The 17,840-nt window shown below is 48.0% G+C and overlaps 1 protein-coding gene across 7 annotated transcripts in view; it reads right to left on the reverse strand.

The window, feature by feature from the left end:
• The window catches only part of CDK5RAP2 (CDK5 regulatory subunit associated protein 2), a 175,220-nt gene that overhangs the window by 109,033 nt on the left and 48,347 nt on the right, over positions 1–17,840 (reverse strand). For all 7 annotated transcript variants that reach the window (XM_065946987.1, XM_065946992.1, XM_065946988.1 and 4 more), the window contains 3 exons: positions 17,042–17,161; positions 14,238–14,330; positions 7,155–7,373 (listed from right to left, as the gene is read on the reverse strand). In XM_065946987.1, coding sequence (XP_065803059.1) covers positions 7,155–7,373; positions 14,238–14,330; positions 17,042–17,161 — 432 coding nt within the window. The remainder of the gene's footprint in view (positions 1–7,154; positions 7,374–14,237; positions 14,331–17,041; positions 17,162–17,840) is intronic.

Raw genomic sequence — 17,840 nt, forward strand, 5'->3', positions numbered from 1 at the left:
GGTAAGAATAGCAGTGAAAGTTCCTTAATCTTCAGGTCTCATAAAATCCCTGCAAAATGGGTGACTTTCTGCTCCCCTCCTGAGATACATATGCCCTTGTCCAATACAACCTCATAAAATGCTGCTGCTGCCAAGTCGCTTCAGTCGTGTCCGACTCTGTGCGACCCCAGAGACGGCAGCCCACCAGGCTCTGCCGTCCCTAGGATTCTCCAGGCAAGAACACTGGAGCGGGTTGCCATTTCCTTCTCCAATGCATGAAAGTGAAAAGGGAAAGTGAAGTCGCTCAGGTCATGTCCGACTCCTAGCGACCCCATGGACTGCAGCCTATCAGGCTCCTCCGTCCATGGGATTATCTAGGCAAGAGTACTGGAGTGGGTTGCCATTGCCTTCTCCATGAAGCTAGGACATTTTAAACATCACAGTCAGAACATCGACTTGGGAATATCGGGGGTGGGGTCTGATTGTTTTCTGCAAAGGCCTCCTGAATTTCTTTAAAGAGTTATGGGTCCCTCTGCTGGCGAGGAGGTGTAATACAATGAAGGGGATCTATCTGTGAGACCCTCACTTTTTGACCTTGTTTTATCTTTTTCATGAACAGGACTCCCGAGGTAGAGGCTGAGCTTGGATTCACTCGAGCCTACCAACAGTGCCCGCAGCAGTGCAAATACTTGGTAACTGTCCCTTGAATAAACAAATGCGCAAACTGCAAACGACAGCACATGCTGAGGTGCCCAGCACCGGGTCACTGCAATCACAGGCAATGAAAACAAAGCAACAAACAATGAACTGACTCTCCCGGCCAAACGTCTCGGTGTTCACGCACCATCAGACACCGCGAATTCAGACGCCTCGATCCAAGCTGCGTTTTCAGACAGGCACCGTCTCCCTCCAAAATGCTTCGGAGGGGCACAGAGAGGCGGCAGTGCGCGGTTCTGGCACGAGCGCCGGATGGTTCGATCACATCCAAGAGAGGCTGGCTCGACCCGACCCACTCGACAGGGGCCCGCCGCAAAGGCTTCGCGTGAGAGATCGTCTCGAGACAGGGCGGCAGTGTTATTTCCCACTGATTCTGTAATTCTTGTCCAAGAAACGAGAATAATGGGAAACAGCGAGACAGTCCCGGGGACTGAAATCCTAAATACTTATAAGCTTACCCAACTTGGACGACACAGATCCGGCCCTGGGCAAATTGCTTTCATTGAATGGGGCATTGTCAGGGCTCCACTTACTGCTCAGAGAACTCTATAGAAACCCACCAGAGGCAATACTTCCCTTGGGCCTCAGCGCCAGCAAAGGCTGTCCCTTTATCTTAACGTCTTCATCTTTACAGACAGTAGACCTGGTAACTGAATTTCCCTTTTTACTGTCGCTGCCAGGAACTACCCGCTGGACGTTAAGTCCCGCCTCGAGCACTGCGACTACGACCACAGCAGGTATTTCTCCTGCCTCACCTGATTCCATTCCACTCGTCGCCCTCATTTTTGTGACCTAATGCATTTAATTTTATGACTGTCCATAAACCTCTGAAAATGTTTCTGAAACACAGAAAGAAAAGACAAGTTTGAAAGCTTCAAGTAACCCAGATACAAGTTGGGTGGCCTTAAAAACAAATTATTGTGGTCCACTGAAAAGGTGAAATTGTATCAGTCTTCCTTTTTGCCAAAAGCACAGTATGCTTAACATAAATATTGACGGTCTGCCATAGCCTCAGCATAGTATCTTAGGCAAAGTCCTGAAACTAAAAAGAGCCCACAGTCCTGGATCCATGTCACATTATTTATCCTCTTCTATGTGACCATGATCAAGCCATTTAAATTCTTTTTTTAAAAAGTCATTTAAATTCTGAGCCTTTGGTTAATCTGTAAAATGGGAATAACTTGTTCTATGCCCAATTGCAGGGCTGTGAGCACCAAGGGGAAGACAGGCAGTCCTTTTATTAACTGCAAAGTACTCCAAAGAAATCCACACCTAAGAAATCATATTTGCTTTATTTCTACCACTCTGATACCAATTTTCACTATCAAAAAGGATGTTGAAGATTGAGCTGAATGTGAACTGAGAAAAAGACCAATGTTTGGCACTGATTTTCTTTCTTTTTTATTGGAATACTCCTGAGCGACCAAGCACACATCACTGCTTTACTATTTTGTTAGTTTCTGCCCTAAAACAAGGTGAATCAGCTGTGAAAGTGAAGTGACAGCTGCTCAGTCGTGTCCGACTCTTTGTGACCCCGTGAACTGGAGTCCATGGGATTCTCCAGCCCAGAATACTGGAGTGGGTAGCAGTCCCTCCTCCCAGGGAGCTTCCCAACCCAAGGATCGAAGCCAGGTCTCCCGCACGGCAGGCGGATCCTTTACCAGCTGAGGCACCAGGGAGGCCCGTATGATACACACACCCCTCCTTCCGGAGCCTCCCCACCCCCTCCCTCCCTCCCTCCCATCACAGGGCGCTGGCTGAGGCCCCTGTGCTGTGACTCAGGTCCCCCAGCTGTCTACTAGGGAACATGTTTTCTTACCACTGTTTTTCAGCTCTCCCTGTGGGAGGCAGGGGAGTTCTAGTAAATGCTGATTATTCAAGCGTCCCGGTGGGGAAGGCTTCGCATACGCACCCGGCCAGCCCAGAAGCCGCCCCTGAGCAGCCCCATGGCAGAGGAGCAGGCTCCTTCTCTTTTCCCCTCTGCCCTGGCTTCTCAGAGCCGGTCTCTGAGGCCATGCGCCTGTTCTCATCTTCCTGTCTCCGGGCTCCCTGCAGCCAAGCCATTCTCCAGACGTCCATCAGACAAGACTCTCTAAACTGCACACCTGACCCTAACAATCCTCTCCTTAAGTCCACCTCAAGGGGGCCGCACTGCCTAGGGGTCACGTCCACACCCCCAAACTGTGACAAGGCCCTCCACAATCCGCTCTCTCTCCAGGTTAAAGCACCATCCACTACCGCTCCAAACTCTTCTTCCGCCAAACACCACACCTGTGCACCTTCGTCTCCTGCACAAAACCCCCTCTCCCGTGCCTACATCATGACCTTCAACTCACACTTCAGCACTAGTTCACAGGTCACTCTCCCCGGGACCCTTCTCTGGTCCTGCTCTATGCTCTCACGGGTAGCTCTATCTCCTCTCGGGAGCCATCCCCAGGCCGAGCAGCGGGCCTGCACAAAGCGTCCGGAGTGGCTGAATGCAGGAATGGAGTCCCTTCCCTTGCCAAGCCAGACACAGGGGCCACCAAAAGGCCTGGGTTTCTGTTTGTTTCAGTCCAAAAGCAACGGCAACAGCAGCTGCTGCGTGGGAGGCCCTAGTTAATAAAGAGCTTAGTCAACAGAAGCAGCTGATAAGACACACGAGGCTGGTGGGCCACGCTCTACCTCTGCATGCATCCTTGCCCCATAAGGTAAAGTCACCCCAGCACATCTCCCCAGACCCTGAACAAGCCAGCGCCCCCAGGATCGGGCACAGAACACACTGATGAGACGGACACGGTGAACTCTTGGGATGAAGCCGGAAGTAGAGATGCCGCTGTGATACAATACCTGCACCACAAAGAAAAAACACGGCCAGGTTGTCTTGTAAGAAACAAGTAGGACTTAACGTAGCAAAGCAGCCGGGATGAGACGCAAGGATGCTGAGTCACAGGCTGCGCATCTGAGGCGAACACAGAGGCGCTGGCAACCAGGGCCCTGAAAGACAGCCGCGCTCTCTCGGGGAAGCGCTGATCCCCTCCCAACACGGGGCTCTGGGGGAGGCCGCCAATGCGGAGCGCGAGCTCACGCCTGCACGCACGCACTTCTGACGAAGAGCGAGCCTGCGACCCGAGCTGAACCTCTCGGTAGCTCGCTCCTCAGGCCTCCTGACCAGGGGATGATGCGAGAGTCCTCCTTCCTCTCTTGCAGTAAACTGAGGAGTGGCCATCCCACCAGGCCTGGCAGTGGTGGGTCCAAGTGCTCGGAGCTGGAGTTAAGCGGACGCTAGAAACAGAAGCCAGCTCTCAAGACACAGACTCGGTCCTAGCAGAGTTCCTGTCAGCTCTGTCCTTCCAGGTGTTTAGTTATCCAAGGTAATACACTTCTTTTTCTGCTTAAGTTCCCTAAGGAACTGAGTTTCTGGCCCTGCAAAAAAAGAAAACCTCCCACCCAGAGTAGACTTTGATCCAATCCCTCCCTCTCCCCGTCATATGCCCCTTCCACTTCCTGCCAAGCATTCCTTGCCTCCTTATGAAGATGTATGCATATTATTTAGAAATCTTCTTATCAACTGCAGTACAAAATTCCTTTAGGAAGCATCAGGGCTTTCATGAATAAGTGAATTATGGAGCCAACAATGTGTAACAATACAAAGATAGGTAAATAACTTACAGCGTACCCCCTTGATATACAGTTATACAGCCATTTCAAATGTTTACCAAGAGTAAGTTATAAGGTAAAGAAACAATTACATATTTTACAGGTTTGTGTGTGTGCGTGCACGCGCATGCCTATATAGCCCCCAAATCCAATTTCTACTGAATAAACATTTTTATAGTGATAGTGGGGAACAGAGGGGATAAACTAAACTAAGGGAGAAAAAAAGTTATCCTACAGCGAAGGATCTAAGAATTGATTATGAAAACTGACCTCTACAGAAGGACCCCTTCTGGCCAGTCTTTTCTTTACTCATCTATAAAGCCACATGACTCAAATCTCACACTGATCACTCAACTTGAGTGTCATCTCCTCCAAGAGCAAGGAATGTCCCCAGCCCCTACAATCTAATGTCTGATGACCGAGGCGGACCTGATGTTACAATAATAAAAATAAAGTGCACAATAAATAAAAGTGCACAATAAATGTAGTGAGCTTGAATCATCCCCAAACCATCCCCCCTATCCCCTGTCCATGGAAGAACTGTGTTCCAGGGAAATTGGTCCCTGGTGCCAAAAGTTTGGGGACTGCTGTCCTAGGAAGTTTTCCTGACTACTCTCTGCCACAAGGATCTTCTGCACTGAATACATAAGCTGCATGAATTAGCTCTGGGTTTTCCACTGCTTTGCATTTTGCCATGTATAACAATTTCATCTCCCTTAAGAAAAAACTAAAACATTCAGAGGTCGTGCCACATATTTCCATCAGCATCTAGCCCAGATACATTTGCTGTTCAACAACACTGCATAAATACGAGAAAAAGGTTTTTTAATAACATGCAATAAACTGGTAGACTTCAATACTGCTGGTGGCAGCATAAATTAATCCAGCCCTTTGAACAAGTAACTTGGCAGCGTGATTAACTAGTGTAAAATATTTGTATCATCTGGCCCAGTGATCTCACTCCTCAGATCCTTGGGATTTTAAGAAAACAATGCCTTACTGCCCAAAGATGTGTTCTGCGGTTATTACTGAAACGGGCAAACTGTCCGAGAGAGCAGGAAATTATCAAGTAAATCGTGTGAAATCTACTCGATGAAGCGTAGGCAGCCTTCAGCAGGACTGCCCTCGAGCCTACACAACACGGGGAGATGGCCATGAGAGAGAAAGGCTCAGGGGGGCTGCTCGTGGTAAAGCAGGTGACCAGACAACAGGCAGTCTGATCCGACTGGGGCCCCCCGTGCAGAGGGCTGAAGGGTGATACTAGGAGGGTCGTGGAACTTCAGGCGACATTTTTTTTCCCCTAAGTTTCCATTATTGCTCTCTTGCTGCCTACTGAAATTTCTGTTAAAATAGACAAACAGTGATGTTTCACTCCTCTTATTGGTGTCAGCATCTGGACCTCAAACTATGGATCCTGATACCCCATCCCTGCTAAGGGCAGCCCCCAGAGGACCCTGGAACCTGCGGGCTCTCCCTGGAGCCCTCCCATGACTCGACCTGCCCCAGGCCCCCGTGCAGGGCACTCACTCAACCTGACTGTCAGTGACCACTCAGCCTCAGAGCCCAACCTGCCCGACTGCACCAAGGCCTGGCGCCTAGATGTGACTCTCGGGATACTGAATGTGAAACATGACGTGCGTGTGCTCAGTCGTGTCCGACTCTGCAGCCCCATGGGCTGTCCCCTGGAAGATAAGTATTCCTATCTTCCAGGCAAGAATACTGGAGTGGGTTACCATGTCCGGCTCCAAGGATGCTGAATACTGACATTTAGATATGACAGAAATCACAACAGAAAACACATGTGTTTGCCTCAACAGGCTGTCAGTTACGATGGCCAAAGACAAGGTTCAGCCCCAATTTCCATGCACAGTAAACGGATAAATAACCATAAACTCACACGCTAGAGCAGCACACAGCAGTGAAAATAAACAAAACATGGTGATATAACACCAGGTGAGTAAAGCTCTCAAAAAAAATAAATATAATAGAAACTGTAAGAGAGAATTTTTGTCTACCAAATTCAGAGAGAATTTTTTTAAATACTAGCACACAATGCTAAATAGAGCAGTCTTTTAAAAAGATCACTCTCCTCTAAGGAGTGTGGTATAATCTTCCTGGAGAAAAATTTTAATGTATCTATAAAACAGCATTAAAAATATGCATAGTCTTTGACCGAGTAATTATGCCTCTATCAGGAAATAATCAGTTGATTAAGTGTTTATGTACAATGATGTTTCTCGCAGCACTTGTTATAAAACAAAAAGAGTGCGATGAACTACACACCCTACAGTAAGAACAAGTTAAATAAGTTGTAGCGCATTCAAGCGATGAACCACTGTGTTCACATATTTTAAAAAAAAATGTTTCTCAAGAAAACTCATAATGGCCACACACCAAAACAGAGGAATAAAAAGCAAAACAGACACAGAAATGCATTTTCAGGGACGTCCCTGGTGACCCCGCGGTTAGCACTCTGCGCTTCCAATGTCGGGGGCTCGAGTTCACTCCCTGGCCAGAGAACTACAATCACACATGCCGCATGGCCAGAAAACTTTAAAAATGCATTTTCCGCTCGATACTAATAATGTGCACATGCGTGTCCGTGTCTGTGTGAGAGAGAGAGAGAGAACAAAAGGACCAGAACATCAAACACGTAAGACCGGTCATTTCTAGGTGATGAGAAGATGAGTGAAACATTTTCTATTTTGGGGGTTTTTCTAACTTCTCAGCGATGACTATCTATCTCCCTAAAACCAAAGCCGGCCACACAGCCCCCAGGCTTGCCGCCCCGATTCCAGAGGGCCAGCGGCGGTACTCACGTGCATGGCGTGGTCTCCCTTGCTCCTCTCTTGGTGGGCTGCCTCCAGCGCCTTCTCCAGCCTCTCCCGTTCCTGCTGCAGGCTGCTCAGCTCCTGGGTGACCTTCTTAATGCTTCTACGCAGTCTGTGGTTCTCTGCGCTCTTGCTGAGGTTTTCTGAGTGCAGCTCAGCCAAAAGGGCTGCCTTTTCTAGCAGAGCAGCCTCGTAATCTTCAGACCCCTAGAAGCAGAGGGTGGGGGGGAGCTGGGCTGATAGTCACAGCTCGGTGAACAAACCAAGGCACAGGTGCTCCTTGGCCACCCTCAGGGCCGGCGGGTGGGGGCGTGGAAACTAACATAAATAACATTCAGAACCCAAAGAAAAATTATATGAAGGTTTTGAAATAACACAGGGTATTCTTCATGTTATGATGTTGATATCAGGGGGGAAAGGCTACAGTTATCGTGTAAAAGGACTTTCTTTTTTTTAAGATGATAAAGAAAAGCACAAATGTCAGTAACTCTCTTTGGTGGGGTGGGAACACATGATTTTTTTTCTTTACTTCTCTGTATTTTCAAATATAGGGTTAGTGAGCATGTTACTTCTATAATAGCTTAAAAAATTGTTATTTTTAAAAGGTAGAAGATAAAGGATTTTATTTAAAAGGCAGAGATGGAGTCAAGCACGAGCAATGTTCATCTCTGTTAGGACGGCTCCAACCCAGAGTCATCCAGAGAAAAAGGAATGGTCGGTCGGGTAACTGACCGCCACCACAAGAGGCTTTAACTTCAGCAGAGTTAGATGTCTAAACGTATCAAAAACAGGTTTATTTCATTAATACAGTTCAGCAGAGAAAATACGTATGTGACTATCAAGCATATGAAAAAATGTCATAACGCACCAATAATCCAAAAGAGCAAATTAAAAATGAGATTTCATATAACAAGGGAGACTGTTTTAATGAGAATACCCAGTGCTGGCGAGCTCATTGGGAAATGACACAATTATCAATCACCTCTCCAGAACTGGCCAAGCATCCAGAAGCCAAGAAATACAGTGACCGGAGTGTACGCTGACAGAACCCCCTGTGGACAGATTGCAGACATCAAGTACGTGCACAACATGCAAACAGGTTCACAGCCATCCCCGTCATTCCATTCCTAGGATTCAATCTCAGGAGAAGAATTCAAAATATAAGGGGGGAAAACTTTATATACAGTCATTCATCACAGAATTACATAGAACAATAAAAAATAAATAACCTAAGCGTGCAAGAATATGAAAAAGAATAAAATATGACAAAGTCACACGATAAAATCTTAAAACCATTATTTACAAAGAGCTGATAATATGTGAAGCAACAGTTAGAACTGGACATGGAACGACAGACTGGTTCCTAACAGGAAAAGGAGTACGTCAAGGCTGGATATTGTCACCCTGCTTATTTAACTTATATGCAGAGTACCTCATGAGAAACGCTGGGCTGGAGGAAGCACAAGCTGGAATCAAGATTGCCGGGAGAAATATCAATAACCTCAGATATGCAGATGACACCACCCTTATGGCAGAAAGTGACGAGGAACTAATGAGTCTCTTGATTAAAGTGAAAGAGGAGAGTGGAAAAGCTGGCTTAAAACTCAGCATTCAAAAAACAAAGATCATGGCATCGACCCCATCAATCCACGGCAAATAGATGGGGAAACAATGGAAACAGTGACAGATTTTATTTTCTTGGGTTCCAAAATCACTGCAAATGGTGACTGCAGCCATGAAACTAAAAGACGCTTGCTCCTTGGAAGAAAAGCTATGACCAACCTAGACAGCATATTAAAAAGCCGACAATGGCCCATCTAGTCAAAGCTATGGTTTTTCCAGTAGTCGTGTAAGGATGTGAGAGTTGGACTATAAAGGAGACCCAACCAGTCCATCCTAAAGGAAATCAGTCCTGAATATTCACTGGAAGGACTGATGCTGAAGCTGAAATACCAATCCTTTGACCACCTGATGCCAAGAACTGACTCACTGGAAAAGACCCTGATGCTGGGAAAGACTGAAGGCGGGAGGAGAAGCAGACGACCGAGAATGAGACGGTTGGATGCTATCACAGACTCAGTGGACATGAGTTTGAGCAAGCTCCGGGAGCTGGTGATGGACAGGGAAGCCTGGCGTGCCGTAGCTGATGGGGTCGCAAAGAGTCAGACACAACTAAGCAACTGAACTGAACTGATAATACAGGAATATTTCTAAGTCATGATGCTATATAAAAAAGAAAACCAGAAAATCAAACTGCAAACGAGCTAAAAAATAAAAGCTATGCCAGAAGAAAACCAGGGAGGAGAATCATCAAAGTATTAATAGTGGTTGGGTGATTACCTGATTTCCCTTCTTTCCTTCTTTGTAATCTTCAGGGGGAAAATTATATACTACTCATAATAGAAGAAAATAAACTTCTTTTAAAATGTGTCTTTTGAATTAGATTGAGAACAAGATTAAAAATTTTAGAGCAAGGGACACTTGAGCTATCAAGCTCTCGACGCTGACTATAGCACAAAGGGACCGGCCCCAGCTTCTGGGCCGTCCCAAGAGATCTACTTCTGCCTCCATCGACAGAAAAGCCCCAGGTGTTCACAGAGGCGGGCTACAACCACAGTCGCTCTGGAGGTGCAGAGGCTCTGCTGTCCGCGGGCCCCGACAGCCCGGCCACCTGGTCCCACGTTTCCCCAACTACTGTCGAGGACACGGCACCTCGGTAAGACGGAGGGAGAACTCCAGTCAAGCTCCAAAGTGGGCTCTACAGAGGCTTTGCTTTCAGTTTCCTTTAAAGCTGAAATAAACAGAAGCAACGCGAAAGCCTAGGTCACGTTCCACCTCACCCCACAAAATAACTGGGGCAATGCTTATTTGCCCCAAAAAAGACGATAAACACTGATTTGGAAAAATGCTCACCTTGAACAATTTTCATAGTTACTTTTTATTAAGCACTGATAACACATGAATGTCTAAACCAGGCACTTTTACAAGTATTGTATTTCTGTCTCCCATACCAACCCTAGAGAAAGCAATGACTCCAGTACTCTTGCCTGGAAAATCCCATGGACAGAGGAGCCTGGTAGGCTAAAGTCCATGGGGTCGCGAAGAGTCAGACACAACTGAGCGACTTCACTTTCACTTTTCACTTTTATGCACTGGAGAGGGAAATGGCAACCCACTCCAGTGTTCTTGCCTGGAGAATCCCAGGGACGGCGGAGCCTGGTGGGCAGCCGTCTATGGGGTCACACAGAGTCGGACACATTAGCAGCAGCAGCATACCAACCCTACAAAATACACATTATCATCCCTCTTTAAGTCACTAAGGTTCAGACTGTTAAATGACTGGCCTGTCTTCAGACCATAAGGGACTAAACCTGGGATTCAAACGACTCTAGAGCCCATGCCCTTTCCAGGGCATTTTCCACCTCGCCCATTCCAGGGAAGACTCTAATTAACACCAATAAGCTACAAAAAATTAAAAGAAGACTGAATTCAATGGGGGAAGGCTAAAGATAAGAATACCAGTTCAGAGCTTGTTAAATATAGGGCAGCAATGGTTGTTATTTAAATAATAGATATTAATAAAGTGATCAAAGTCCTGTGGGAAAACCATGTAAATAACAACACAAAGCCTCTTTAAAAAAACTGTGTTCAAAGAACTCAAATTCATACAACTGATTCATTTCATAAAAATACTTGCCGTGTTAAGTTTCTCTGAGACGGCCCTTTGGAAAGCTTCTTTGGAGAGATTTTTTTTTTTTTTAACCTTCTCCTGCATGATACCCTGACTTCTGGAGTCCATTTCATCACCCAAGTGCCTAATGAACAGGTGGCAAATATTTGGCCCAGTGAGACACGGTCAGAAACTAAAGCCCAAATAATATTAAACAAATTGTTCTCCACAGTGTAAAAATGATGAGTTCGCTAAAAAGAGCAGAAGGCCCAGAGTTCCGAGGCCAGTTCAGGCTGTGTGACCAGGGAGACGTTAGTTTCTCTAAAGTTCGTTACCTTACTTGTGAGACTGATCGCTATTTCACAGGATTGCTGTAAAGGTAAAAGATGATAACATACGGTCTCATTTCAGCTGGTGCAGGATAAATAAATCTAGGCCCCCTCTTCCATCACCTTCTCTACTGTCTTTCAATCAACAGATAATATGGAGAGTTTCCTCAAGCTAAAGGCTACGTGTGTGTTATTAACAGAATCTGAAAACAGACCAAAGCAAACACTACCGTACTTTTATGCCAGAACTACATCACCCAACTTAAGGATGAGTTGACGTTTACTGAGTTACTACCTGTGCCCAGATACACATTCTATTTAACCCTGGTAAGGACTAGGGGACCTAACTGTGACTATCTGGATTTTATGATGTGTAGGCAGACTGGAGAGTTCAAATACCTTCCCCAAGACGAGACAAGTTGGTGAAGCAGAGTCAGAGGCAAGTTCATTTCCCACCCCACATTCTTCCCAGTAAAAATAATATGATACATACAACGGACTATATGCAGCTGTTTAAAAAGACTGTATAAAAAGCACAGACAGACACACACACGCACGCACTCACAAGTGAGTGATGTCAAACTGCTGAAACCTGAATGAGGACAACAGACTGCACCAACATCCTGGTTATGACACTGTCCTACGGTCAGACAAGACGCTCACTGCGGGAGGACCAGGTAAAGAGCAGACAGAAATTCACATGTGAATCTACAATTACCTCAAAACAGTGTTTTTTTAAAAATTGGCTAGATCTAAAACAAAAAAAATCAGGACTGGTTAGATCTATAAATGCTGCTATTACAAGAATGTTACATGAAAACAAAAGACTACAGAACAAAATACATAATAATGCTACTTAATTTTTCAAAGGTGATACATATATATATATGTGCTTTGAAAGAGTTAAGGTGTTAACAGTGAATATCCTCAGATGTGATTTTACTGGTGACTTTTATCAACCTCTTTCCACCCTTTAAAATGTTTTATGAATTTCTTGCAATGTGTAATTTTAGTTTTATAAAGCCAAGCAGGGGGTGGAGGAGGCATAACACTGCTTCCAATCTGAAAATACATTGTTCAAATGGCTTCAGAGGGAGCACGGCCAGGCCGCACTGCAATGCTCAGTCACCCTGTGATCAGAATCCACGTCTCCGCGCTGCGGCCAGAATCCGAGTCTGAATCCCACTAACCGCGGCTGCGCTGTCAGGCTCAACGCCAACCTTGTGGGCTCCGGCTGTGACGCCACAATTAGTTCTAATCACGTAACGTCCCAAAAGGGTCCCCCAATGTGAAGGACAGTGCATTTTCAAGGGTCTGAGCAATATTCAAATTATATATACCTTGTAATGGACGAGCCTGGGTCTGGTACGTGTCTATTCACACACATGATCAGAGCAGAAAGAGCACGGAGCTGGGAGTCAGACTTGAGCTGAAGTCCCGGCAGCCTGTCAAACAGGTGGGCGCTCCACCTCCACGGCGAAGGATGGATGAGTGCTCTCTGAGCAGCCGACAAGCCCGGCAGAACCTGAGGCGTTTCGGCAGTGTCTGCTCTTCACACTTCTCAAGAGAAACCTGGCCGACACTGAACTACAAGACCTCAGAAATCACCCTGACAGTCTTTAGGACTGAGTTATGAAACTAATAAAAACACGTAACAAGTCAGGGTAACATTTAAATGTATAAGCCTTTTCTTTCCTTCAAGGGCCAAGAGCAAGTAAAATATCACGGCTCTTATAAGGATATCTGCTCTTTGCTTACCAACCGCCAGTGTATATTTTCCCTAAGGAAGGGGTAATGCGCATGGTTTTCCTGAGAATTCAGCTTTTAAGGCTTGCTAATTTCTAAGCAAGTTAAAAAAAAAAACTCAGTGCAAAGTATAATCTTCACTCCATTTCATCAACCACCACCAAAATAGTTGGGAAGGCAAGGCTGAAAGCCCCAAAAGAGAAATGTATCTCTCCTTGCAGTACACCAGGATTGAAACCAAATTACTTCAGTTACTCTTACTGTGAACTGAGGCTCTGAAAAGATAAGGCATGGGATATGAATCTGAGGAACCAACCAGTCTTAAATTAGTTTTAACTCCTAACTTCTACTTTATAACTAAAAACAACATGAGCGGGAGAAGTGGGAGCAGAGAGTTTCAAGGTGGCATGGGCTTCATCAGATGATGGAGCTTTACCGATTAACCAGTTATTAGTAGCAGGTAAACACTGTATAACATGGGAAGAAAATGCTAATTCCAAATACAGAAGTGTAATTAACAAGAGAGAGGGAAGATCGGAGGATGACCAGCACAAGTCCTTGCAGTCCCATGTTGGAGGGAAAAAAGAGAACAGGGAGGTCAGCTAACCAAGGCCTGGAACAGACACCTGGCCAGGAGCAGGAAGCCCGGGCCAGCCGGGCTCAGAGGGGAGGTGGGGGGACAGGGGAAGCACCGGCTAGGCGTGAGACCGACTCCGGGTCACATCCCAGCTCCTTCCACCACGGTGACCCTGAGCAAGCTCCCTGATAACTCTGGACCTGGATTTCCTCTGCAGTGAACGAGGGTATGAACAGGGCCCACCTCGGGGGGCTGCTGGGCAGACTCGCTGGGCTGATCCGTGCGGCACAGGGCTGGGCACACAGTGTATGTTCAACAGAGGCCAGCTGTTAGGATCAGCGACTGCTGCATGTAAGCCCTGGCCCTTGCAAAGCTGTGTGACAGTCAATCAGCTGTGTGCCCTTGCTGAAACTTCTAAAACCCCTCCAATACTGGCTTCCCCACAGGCTTGTGACGGTTAGATAAGATGATCCACACATCTCACAGTCTACTCCAACTCCTGAGCCTGGGCCCTCGGCCCTCAGCCCAGCACTCGCGGCACTGGGCACAGCTGTCGCCGTCTTCATATCAGGCTGAGGACGGGGCCGGCGAGTGGCCCACAGCTGCGGGAGAAGCTCCTCCCATCAGGCTGAGCCAAGTCTGTTCTCACGGCCCCTCAGAGCTCCCTGGGCTCCTTCTAGCGGCACGGTTCTGACCTCGCAGGGGTGAGGATCACAGGGAGGACCACTTCAAACAAAGCCAACACTTACCTGGAATTTCTGGGTCTGTGCTTTCTGGGGGGCCTCTTTGGCTTTAGCAAAGGCAGCACTGAGTGCTTCGATTTCAGAGTTAAGTTCTTCAATCTGGGTAAAAATAAGGAAGAATAGCCAGGCATGCAACTGGGATCTCCTCTCTCTGCATTGCCCAATGCCATTCCTGCTGAACTGGGAGCCCTTATCGCCGAGGGCTCTGCAATCAGAACAGCGGGACTTCTCGTATGGGACTTCTCGTCTGCTAACTGGACGATGTTAGGAGAGGCATTTCACCTCCCCGAGACTTCACCCCCTCAACAGCAACACGAGGATGCCACACTCACTGTTACGCTTGAACACTGTGACGTGTACAGGTGCTAACTTAATGTCCTGCTCACGCTGAGGGTTACTGTTGGGTTACCCAAAACGTTCCTTGGGGTTTTCTAACCATCCTACAGAAAACCCAAACAAACTTTTTAGCCAACCCGATACTACTGTTTCCAGAGATGACCCACCACGCCACCCAGCCTGGCTCCTCCCAGAGCTCCGCCCCCTCCAGTGACCTTCTCCTATGGCCCAGAGTCAGCCAGGAATTCCCCAGCCACCCCCTGGCCTCTGCGAGAAGCCAGAGCTGCCCCACCACCTGGGGCCCTGCACAACGGCGAGCTCCGCCTTCAGCTGGGTCCTGAGCTCCCAACACGCGAGACAAACCCTGACTGCAATTAAGAACCAAGCCTCCGCTGCGGCTGACACCAGTGGCTGCTCACGCTCCTGCCTCCTTGGCTTCCCCAACCCCAGATTCCTGGTTATCAGCATCCTGATCCTCCAGCCACCTTCCTCTTCTTATTCGTGAAAACTGTCAACCCCTGCAGCCCAAGGCTCCGCCTTCTCTCCCACCCTACGCTCTCCTTGGGTAAAGAGACCAGCTCTCAGAATTTCCCTCACAAGTGTAGAAGACTGACTCCCAGATCCACACCTTCAGGCCTGGGCCTTCTCCAAGTTTGGGACTGGCATGTCGACCTGCCTCCTGGACTTCTCACCTGAACAGTCCATGGGCTCCTTGGAGTTGGCATTTTGTAAACAGTATTCTTGCCTGGGAAACCCCGTGGACACAGGAGCCTGGGGGGCTAAAGTCCACGGGGTTGCAAAGAGGCAGACACAACCTCATGACTGAACCCCCACAGACAGGCTCCTCGCCGCCAGGGCCGCCCCGTCTCCCCATGACCCTCCAGGATCCACGCTTGTGAGGGAGCTGGTGGCACCACCACAACCCCAGGCACGCAGCCGGAAGTCACCCTGCGCTGCTCCTTCTCTCAAGTCCTACATCTAATCACCAAATTTCCCCAGATCTACTTCTCATTTTTCATTATTTCTAATTTTACTTCTTAAATAAGCCCCACCCCCCCCACTTGCTGTGATCACTGCTGACTCAGGCTTTCTGAACTGGGGGGGCTGGCCTCAGCTCCTGGCCTCCCTGCCCCATCCTCTCCCTCCGGCCACCCCGTCTGGATGCAGTCTCACCCCCTGGGAGGGGCGCACGATCACGCCCCTCCTGCTCCAGCTGCTCCCCGAGCAGCTCCGCCACCGACTTCTGCCAGCACCGCTGCCCCGCACGCACGACCTCTCTGGCCCCTCCTCTCCTCACTCAAGCTCTGTACCTGACGCTCAGACAAGCTTCAACTGTTTTGCTTCTGCAAACATACAAGGAGCTCTTTCCTAACTCAATGCTCTGACCCATGTTCTCTCCTCTGCACGAGATGCCTTCCGCGTCTCCACCTGCCTTCCCAGCTAACGCGTGGTCCTCCTTTGAGGTTCAGCCCAGGCACCTGCTCCCAGAGGAGGCACTCCACCGCGCTGCTCAGGAGCTCCAGAAGTCACTGAGGGCGCCTGCGGTGGCGCACCCACACCCTCTCTGAGCTGGACCAGGCCCGCTTCCCTCCACCTCCAAGGCCCCTGCGCGTCCCTCAGTCACAACACCTCACGCCGCCTTTTGTCTCCACTAGATTTGCCGGCAGAGGTTCGCTTTCTTCTCTGCATCTGTGCCGAGCAGTGACTGATCCGTAATAGATCACGATCCTCACAACCCCAAGAACACAAAGAACCATCGGTCACCACCTTGGATCCCCAGGGCAGCAAGCCGGGAGCAAAAGTCAAGGGGGATTCCGGCTGGGGTGACGGGGATACGGTGGTACCACCAACGCAGACAAAAGCGAGAGAGAGTGGAGCCTGACGGCGGGATGAGGGCGGGGACGGAGGTGCTGGGTCTGGTTAGAATGGACCAATGCGGAGGAGCCTGTGAACACCAGGTGAGATGTCAGTCACGGCCTTGTCTCCCAAAACACCGCTATCGCAATTTTCTACTGTCTTTCAAAGGGCTGGACCTACTCTTCAACACGGTAGCCACTAACCACTGGGGCTCTTGGGCACTTGACATGAGGTCTGTCTGACTTGAGATGTGCTAAGCCTATTCGGACCTCAAAGACAAAAGTCTGAGTTTAAAAATGGTAACTACCTCATTATTATTTTTGTTTTCTGGCTGACATGGTGAAAGGACAATATTCGAACCTCACTTGTTTCTTTTTACTGCAATGTGGCTACTAGAGAATTCTAAATTGCATCTGTAACTCACATTACATTCATACTGGACATCCCTGGATTAGCCTCCACAGAACTTGTAACAGACAATACAACCCTTCCCCTACTTTCCGCACTCATCTCAGCTCTCTTATAAACTTTATATCTACAGCTAAAAATTTAGGGTAAGACAGGCCAGTCACAGAAGCTAACAAAGAAAAATCTCACTTCGGGTGTATCCAACATACCTCTTTTTCCTTCGCCTTTAATGCCATGGTTAGACCCTGAATGGCTTTATCCCTCTTTAAACTATTTTTCTTTTCCGTAGCAATTTCTCTTTCCTTCTCTCTCAGGTCTTCCCGAAGTGCCTAAATTAGATTAGAAAGAGATTCACTAAGTTGATGCGTTCTAACCAAAATGCACTGTAAATATATCTTTAAGAGCACACTCAAACGCAGTTATTCCATCTTCTTCCTGTCAACCTGTGATTAATGTTTCCAAGTAGCGCTGAGCATCGCGGCATCAGCTCCCAGTTACCGTGTTACCGCTCACGGCGATGGGGATGGGTGGAGAAAGGGAATCAAATCAGTTAGGATGATGACAGCTACTCCCACGGGAAGGACTCGAGTGCCTTCTGGAGCCTGGATTCAGTCACAGCAGCGCCTCAGAAACCGTACCGGGTTATTTGGGGGAAATACCAGATCATTAATTTCACTCCTTAATGCTACAAAAGCTAGCAGAGAATCTGGTTTGATGGAGACTGAATATACACATTTAGAGTCTGAGTTCATTTCTAATCACCACTGCCTCCCTCCCGGGCTGTTGTGAGGATCAAATGAGATGATGGACATGAAAGCGTTTTCTCTGCTGCAGGTGTGACTCAGACGTCAGCTGCTGTGACTGGGGGGCCCCCGAGCAGGGGTTCTTCAGTCAGACTGGCGGGTCCAAATCCTTGCTACACCTCTTCAAGTCTGTGACCCTGGGGATGGGACCTCGCCTCTCTGAGCCTCAAGTGTTACATCTGCAAAATGGGAATGCCCACTCCAC

Source organism: Muntiacus reevesi, chromosome 10 (assembly GCF_963930625.1).
Source record: "Muntiacus reevesi chromosome 10, mMunRee1.1, whole genome shotgun sequence".
Classification (NCBI taxonomy): domain Eukaryota; kingdom Metazoa; phylum Chordata; class Mammalia; order Artiodactyla; family Cervidae; genus Muntiacus; species Muntiacus reevesi.